Source organism: Larus michahellis, chromosome Z (genome assembly GCF_964199755.1).
Source record: "Larus michahellis chromosome Z, bLarMic1.1, whole genome shotgun sequence".
NCBI lineage: Eukaryota > Metazoa > Chordata > Aves > Charadriiformes > Laridae > Larus > Larus michahellis.
Genome location: NC_133930.1, coordinates 53,830,642 through 53,839,076, shown reverse-complemented (window position 1 = coordinate 53,839,076; position 8,435 = coordinate 53,830,642). Strand labels below are relative to the sequence as shown.

Below are 8,435 nucleotides of genomic sequence, written 5' to 3'. Positions count from 1 at the left end.
TACAGGATTGGGGCAGAGTGGCTTGAAAGCAGCTCGACAGAAAAGGACTTGGGGGTGTTGGTTGACAGCCGGCTGAATATGAGCCAGCAGTGTGCCCAGGTGGCCAAGAAGGCCAACAGCATCCTAGCCTGTATCAGGAATAGTGTGGTGAGCCGGACTAGGGAAGTGATCATCCCCCTGTACTCGGCACTGGTGAGGCCCCACCTCGAGTACTGCGTTCAGTTTTGGGCCCCTCGCTACAAGAGGGACATTGAGGTGCTGGAGCGTGTCCAGAGAAGGGCTACAAAGCTGGTGAGGGGTCTGGAGGACAAACCTTATGAAGAACGACTGAGGGAACTGGGGTTGTTTAGCCTGGAAAAGAGGAGGCTGAGGGGAGACCTTATCACCCTCTACAACTACCTGAAAGGAGGTTGTAGAGAGATGGGGGCTAACCTCTTCTCCCTGGTGACAAGTGATAGGACGAGGGGAAACGGGTTCAAGTTACGTCAGGGGAGGTTTAGATTAGATATTAGGAGACATTTTTTCACTGAAAGGGTTATTAAACATTGGAATAGGCTGCCCAGGGAGGTGGTGGATTCACCATCTCTGGAGGTGTTTAAAAAAAGGGTAGATGGGGCACTTAGGGACATGGTTTAGAAGTGGCTCTTGTCAGGGTAGGCTAAAGGTTGGACTCAATGATCTTAAAGGTCCGTTCCAACCTCAACAATTCTAATTCTATGAAAAAAAATCATGCTAATTTAATGGATAAGCTAAATTCAATTAATTTCTACCCATTTTAGATTTTCTCCAGTTATTCCACAGCAAAGCTGTCCTGATATTTCCTGGAAGACATCAGAAATCCACCTATGGAAACTGAAGGTTTTACACATTGCGGATCCCTCCTGTAGGGCTCAGACTTTCCAGCTGCTTCCCAGGTGGATTCTTATGTGCACAGGAGCAGGACCCACCTGGGTTTCCAGGACTGCTTGCTCCTGCATCTCTCTTCCAACCCAGTGAAGGGCTTGAGAAGGAAGAGAGAAGGGAAGGAAGAAGGAAGTAAGGGAGAGGGAAAGAATGGGAAGGGAAGGGAAGGGAAGGGAAGGGAAGGGAAGGGAAGGGAAGGGAAGGGAAGGGAAGGGAAGGGAAGGGAAGGGAAGGGAAGGGAAGGGAAGGGAAGGGAAGGGAAGGGAAGGGAAGGGAAGGGAAGGGAAGGGAAGGGAAGGGAAGGGAAGGGAAGGGAAGGGAAGGGAAGGGAAGGGAAGGGAAGGGAAGGGAAGGGAAGGGAAGGGAAGGGAAGGGAAGGGAAGGGAAGGGAAGGGAAGGGAAGGGAAGGGAAGGGAAGGGAAGGGAAGGGAAGGGAATAAGCACATGCTAATCGAGATGGCATGTGTTTGCGTGCAAATGCAGCGCAGTGTTGGTACAGCGCACACATTCCTGACCAACCTCCAGCTTGTGCATGAGCCTTTGCTACCTAACATTAACCCACAATGGAAAGAAAGCCACCTTGTACAGCCAAACACAGTGAGCCTTGAGTGAAAGAAGCTGCCACAAAAGAGATTTGCAGAGTCTTCAGGACAGAATTATATTCACAGTCCGTTAACAGGCAGGTCAGCTGTGATTCACCCGGTATTCAACATGATTCGCCTGGTTTTGAATTCAACATCTATTTTAAACACCATGAAAATTAAGCACGAGGATTTCTCACCATTAAAATTATGAAACAGATATCATAAAGTAGATAATAAAGGAGGCAAAGGAGCTTTCTTTGTTAAGTTGAGAAAAAGTACTCTATCTGCATTTGAAAGGGAGTTTGCTTAGAAGGATTGATGTGGACTTCAGAGATTCAAGAACACAGAGCCCCAATTATGCCTCTAGATAAAAAGGGTTAGTGAACTTTGTAGTATGTTACTGTATGAAAGTGTTAGGTCAGCTGGAAGGGAAATATGGGGAATATATTACAAAGTGAAGTGGTTACATGTAATTATCAAGTATAGTCAGCCAGAAGCCAAAAATAAAGTGCAAAGAGTGGAATTCTGTTATCTAAATGCATCTTAATAATAGTAATCTCAATTTGAATGGAGAGAGAAAACTAAACAAAAATAAATCTCTTAGGCATTGAAAGGAGGTGAAGAGAAAGTACATGACCAGAACAGGGAGCTCTGAATTGCGCTAGGCCCCAACACTTTAGAAATAAAGGAGAGGATCATTTGAAGCTAGGCTGGAAGGAGTTAAAGGACAGTTTACAAACCCCTTTCCCCAATCTGAAAGTACTCTTTATAAGAGTGCAATCAAAACCTAAACTGTTGAAAAGGTGAGAATAAAGTGCTAACAAAGCAGTAAAAATACTGTGAATTATTCAGCTATTAATTCATAGTATTAGTAGGAAAAAATGCAAAGGGTTGTCAAAATAAATGATTAATGCATTATTTTGTTAAATTCGGTAAACAGGGACCCCATACGTCATGCAGATAGAACGTAATGAATATCTTGAGGTGTTTTTAAGAGGTGGCTGAGTTATACTGCAACTGGAGAAGCAGAAACAGACCACAGCTCTGTGGTGAAGCTCAAGTAGTCTGAGTGAAATTAACTGATTTTCTCCACCAAAAGGGATGTTCCATCCTGATCATCCCATGGCTCGCCCTCTCACCTGATGCTTTGGTGCTCCTCTGCTTTGAGCATGGCTGTGTCATGAAATCGCATGCTGGACAGGAAGCACATTGGCCAAGCCTGCTCTGCAGGGCTGGAAGGGAAATGTAGATCCCTGAAGGCTGGTCTGTCTCTCTCAGGGAACTGTAGCTCCATCACTAACCTATAAATGGCCCTCAGCACCGCTGACAGAAAAATAGCTGCTTAGGCATTGGTTAGGAGGAATGCAACAGTCCTCTGTCCTCCCTTCCCTTCCCTTCCCTTCCCTTCCCTTCCCTTCCCTTCCCTTCCCTTCCCTTCCCTTCCCTTCCCTTCCCTTCCCTTCCCTTCCCTTCCCTTCCCTTCCCTTCCCTTCCCTTCCCTTCCCTTCCCTTCCCTTCCCTTCCCTTCCCTTCCCTTCCCTTCCCTTCCCTTCCCTTCCCTTCCCTTCCCTTCCCTTCCCTTCCCTTCCCTTCCCTTCCCTCTTCCTTCCCTCTTCCTTCTCAAGCCCTTCACTGGGTTGGAAGAGAGATGCAGGAGCAAGCAGTCCTGGAAACCCGGTTGTTCCTACTCCTTGCACATAAGAATCCACCTGGGAAGCAGCTGGAAAGTCTGAGCCCCCCCAGAGGGATCCACAATGTGTGTTTGGGACTGTGATCTGTTAGCAGTAACACCCACCTGAGGAGATTTAGGCCTCTGACAGCCTCCTAGACATTTTCATATAACTGTTCCTATGGCCTGGGAAACTGACTGAACATCAGCTAACAAACATCTGCTGACAAAAAAAAAAAAAAAAGTTTTTTTACACACTGTCCAGGTCACTACTTGGCCCCACCTATAGGCACACCTAAAAGCATGGGATGTGCGTGCGAGTGCCTGTGCATGACAACTGCTTAAACTCTGCTGTAAGAGACACAGCTGTGCAGCCTGCCCCTTCAGTTACCTTGGATTAACTACCAACCGGACAACTCAGGTCGCAGACTCTGTGGTCTAAGGCTCTGATTCAGAAAAGCATTTAAGTGTATGATTCAGTTTACCCTTTCTGTGCAATGTACATAAGCACGTGCTTAGCCTTAAGCACATGCCAAAGTCCTATTGAAATAATTTTGCAAGGAACTGGGATAAACAAATCCCAGCCACTCTACAGACAGAACTTCATTACATAAAAAAATTGGGTTTATCCTCGGTTTCCATTACTACATGTAGGATGTGGCTTTCTACTGAAATGTTGCAGTGAAAGTATAAATAACTTTGAAAGTCTCTATAAAACATTCCCTTTGTACTTCCTCATTCCCCATTTTCCATTAGCAATTCTCCACAACGAATGCATTTCCCACCAGTTCAAAAATAAGGCCAAGCAGCATCTTAGTCTGCATTGCCTGATGCCTGCGAGCTGCGTATTTCAAAAAGTGGTGTTACGTGTTTTGCTATGTTAGAACCAAAAGCAACTAAACATGGTCAAGCAGAAGGTACACAATCAGTCTGGCAGAACATCTCTGTGCCACGAAAGATTTATTCTTATCCTCTATAGCTTGATCTAGGTATTGTATGAATGTTATCTGGCTTCTGTGCCCAGAAATACGTAGGACCAGATGTGGGTCTGGCTTACTGCGTTCCAGGGCAGAAAAGTGTCGTTACACCTGTTTTACACCTGGCTGCTAAGAGTGATGTTTGTTTGGAATAGCTGCTTAACTGTCACTGACTGGTGGGCAAACTCACTATTTGAGCCACAAGTGTCAAATCAGGGAATTTTTTTTGAGAGGATGATGAAGAAAGCTGTTCCACCCTCACTTCTTGCTCTGATAGGTATAGGAATATAGAGCACTGGAAAACTGCAGATAGTATTTTCCCCTGCTGTAAAAAAGGAATAATAATTAAAATAGATAGGGATTATAACTACTATATATTGCATAAATGCCATATTCTTTGTCAGATAATGCTTTGGGTTCTAAATGTTTGGCATGACCTAACAAAAGATGATGCATTTCATGTACTACAGGTATCATTCTCCTCATCAAAATCCACAGTATTCAGAAATACAGTAACGCACATAATCAGAAGGCAAGACAACGAAGGGGTTTGGGTCTGTCTTCTGGAGGCATTTACTTTGCACCACAAAACTAGGCTCTCCTAGCCAAAGGAGAGGAACAGCATCTTTGCCTTCTTTGAGTTGTTGGGAAGTTTGCCATTGACTCCGAACCAGAATTTAACCATAAGGACAGAGATTTGGATCTCTGGGATTGAAAAAGATGAGTTTAAGAGTAAGAATAGGGTAAAGCTAAAGAAACAATATCTGAGTCAGCAAAGAGCCTGAAACAGTTTGTCTGCAGCTTGTCTTTTGCTTTATGCATGGTGTTTTCACACATACAGCTTCAGAAGGAATGGTCAACATTATAATGAAATTATACTAGTCTTTTAAGATCATCTGTGTATCCAGTGTACCAAAGCGGGGGTAGGTCAGGTCCACTAGCTATTACAAAAAAGCAGAAGCATTCCCATTCATTGCCACAGGACAGTGAGGGTAACGGTGACTACTAAAGGAGAAATGGTAAAAATACTGTTACTGAACACTGAGAAAAGATGGAGAAATACATTGTGGAGAAAGGTCTGCATTAAGAGCAACATCTTACTCTGGTACTGAAACCAGCAGCTGCCAGCTCATAGAGTGGCATAAGTTTTCCCCCTTCGTTTGACTTCTGCTGTCTTTTTATTTATGGCTTCAAAAAGATTTTGGTTTCTTTTGTGTTTGGAAGTCCTTAATTAAAACATCTGGGGATGGTACAGGAGGGAATGTACCATATAACAGCACCATACACCATGGTGACCGATGGAGAGTTAGTATTCTAACTTTGCTTTATGTGAATTACACATGCCATATTAAAATTATCAGGAAGATCCTATTATGAATATTTTGAGAGCTATGAAAGTTCATCCATTTAATTTACACCGGACTGAAAACTGGCATACTTCTGGCTTTGCTCAATATTTTTAAGACTGCGATCAACAGCAATATGTACCCTTGTTAGGTTTTAAATACCACTCTTCTCAGCAAATATGGCTGAATTTTACAATTAAAGATGGTGACATGTTCTTCAGTGCATTTTTGATCACACTGCTTGCGCAAAGCACAGCGGACACACAACTTTGGCAGAGGCACCCTGCAACAAGAACACAGGAATGATTGGAAACAGTTCCTCAATCTGAAGTTGGCGGGCAATAGAGAGACTTGGGAAGAAGGACAGTATCCCATTTCGTATTCGCTTCGGGAGAGCTGGAGGCTGGGCAGAGCCCGGCAGGCAGGGCAGGGGGCAGGCCGGAGCCGGGAAGCGGAGCCCGGCAAGGCGCGGGGCGGGCGGGGCAGGGACGGCGACGGGCGGGGCAGGGACGGCGACGGGCGAGCCCGGAGCGCTGCCATCCCCGGGCGCGGCGGGGGCTGCCGGGGCTGGGGGGCGGGGGGAAGGGCGCGGCCGCCCCAGCACCCCCCCCGGGGCTCAGCCGGGGTCTCGCTGCCATACGCGGCGCCCGCCGGCCCCGCCGTCGTCTGCCACAGCCAGGCGGCGGCGGGGCACGGAGGGGACAACCCCCCCGCTGCCGCCCCATCGCCCGCCCCCGGTGCGGCGGGCCCCGCGCCTTCCCCTTCCTCCCCCCGCACGGCACGGGACCCTTTAAGAGGAGGGGGCAGCGGCTGGAGGGTTTGGCCAGGGGATGGGGTCGCCCCTGAGAGGGCTCTAGGATTGGGTCGACCGACCAAGGGAAAAAAAAAAAGGAAGGAGAAAAAAAAAAAAGCAAAAGAAGGGAAATTAAAAAGGAAAAAAAGGGAGCTGTGGAAGGAGGAGAAGAGGGGGCGAAAAATAGACGGGGGGGCGGGAAAAAAAGAAAAAAAAAAGAAAAAAAGGGAAGCCGTCCCCAAACTGTGCCAAACCCCGGAGCGAGCAGGGATGGCGCACCCCGGTTGGCTCTGCCTGCTGCAGGGCTCCCTCCTCCTGCTGGCCACGGCGCGGCAGAGCCGCGGCCCCCCCGCCTGCCCGCTCCCCGCAAAGGTAAGCACCGAACTGCGGCGACCGCGGGGTGCGGGGCTCAAGCGGCGGCCGTGCGGATGAGCGGCGGGGAGGGGAGTGTGGGAGCTCGGGGCTGTACGCCGGCTGGGACGACCAGCGGTGGGTGCTGATGGAGGTGGAAGATCCCAGGATGCGCCACAGCCCGACGTTTCGCCCGCGCCGCTCGCAGCAGGAGGGGCTCGCCCTGGGGCGACTTCTGCTAGCATCCCTCGGGTGGGGGTAGGCTCTTTCTTGCCTTACTGATACGAACGCCCGGAGTGGTGGAGCAGGTTCGGAACCAGCAAATGGCCGTGCCCCTCAAGTGGAAATGTAGTTTTTTCATGTTAGATTTTGCTCATCCTGTCACGTCGTCAGACGGACTGTAGTAATCAGGAGCAGCGTGGGCTGACCTGGCTCCGGTGGGGTGGTAAGTGCAGCTGAGTGCAGTGGCCGGCGTGAAGCTTGTGAGCTGGGTGTCATTTCCATTAAATACCAAGACACTGAGAAAAAACGGTTCTTGCCGAAGTTTCTGAGATAAACGTACAGAAAATCGTGTAGGAAAAGCCTTCCTGAAGTTACTGTGTCTTAATGCTTCTGTTAGTGTTAACAGACCATCCATGCAGTCTGTTGGTATATGCTTGGACCTAGAAGCAGCCTGACTGGAGGTGCTGTGCACTTGAGATGCTCCTGGGACGTGTGCCTTGCCGTTTGTGTTCATCTCCCGGCCCAGACAGGGTTACCTTCTCCAGCGCAGCTGTTAAGGGAGCTGGTCGCCCTTCAAAGTTGAGTGCAGACCTGCTGCACTGGGGTGGTGCCAAAGCCACAGTGGTCAAACTGCAGGGTAGGTGCGAGAAGGCTTTGCAACTCTGAAGAAGGTCTGCTGTGTGATCTTTCTTTTCTCTCTCACCTGCACATGCATCTACATACAGCCCCCTTGGTCTAGGGGCCCCGCTGCCTCCAGCTGAGCGAGCTGGCCCCCCTGCAGCCGTGGAGGCTGAGATGTCTCTTCCTTAGGATTTAAGGCATTGCCGATTCAACCATATGCCAAGCTACATGTCTCTCATGGGAGTTGTCTGCCTGAGCTCCTCTGTTAGACAGGGCTTAACCCTACCTTGGGGGAGGGTGCTTACCAATTTGCTTGTGCCTGGAACCAGTTTGTTAACTGGATTTATAGGTGGCCAGCTGTGACACTGCCATAAAGCCAGGTCAAGCCTCTGGAGCTGGTGCCCCCTTCCCCTTGGGGCATAAAGTGCAAAAGCTGTGGGCTGGCGTGAATCTACTGCAAGGAGCTAGTGAGAGCAGGAAGGAAGGGGACAGCCCCTGACAGCCTGAGCAGCAGAAGCTGCCCTTTTGGAAATGGGTAATTCACTGATTTGGTGGGACACAGGGAATTTTCCTCAGGAGCCATTGACTGGACTTCTGCCAGTTACAGGCAAAACTGGAGGTAAAATGTGTTAATGGTATCTCATTTTCTGCTGATCAGTCTGTCATTAAAATGTGAGACCACCTGCAGTTCTGGTATTGGCAGGCTGTTCCCTAGGGTCACTGGGACAGTGGTGGTAACCACGCTGTCTAGGAATGGCAGCATCTGCCTTATTTGCAAAGCTGTTGAGTGTATCCTTACAAATATTTACACGAACCCCTTGGGAAAAAAGCATTCCTCCTTGTCCCTGCATCATCAGGGAGGGCTTTTTTGTTTGTTTTTATCTTAATTTTTTTATGGGATCTCTTTTCTTGCCCCTCTAGATTACAGATACACCTTTCTTTCTGTCAGGTTGCCTAGAGCTTCTGTCA

The 8,435-nt window shown here is 48.5% G+C and overlaps 1 protein-coding gene across 4 annotated transcripts in view; it reads left to right on the top strand.

Moving 5' to 3' along the window:
- The first annotated feature begins 5,865 nt into the window (after nt 1-5,865).
- The window catches only part of TRABD2A (TraB domain containing 2A), an 80,305-nt gene continuing 77,735 nt past the window's right edge, over nt 5,866-8,435 (top strand). For all 4 annotated transcript variants that reach the window (XR_012584864.1, XM_074569421.1, XM_074569420.1 and 1 more), the window contains exon 1: nt 5,866-6,644. Coding sequence is in view for 3 of the 4 variants with exons in the window: in XM_074569421.1 (XP_074425522.1) it covers nt 6,543-6,644 (102 nt within the window). In the remaining variant the exon portion in view is untranslated. The remainder of the gene's footprint in view (nt 6,645-8,435) is intronic.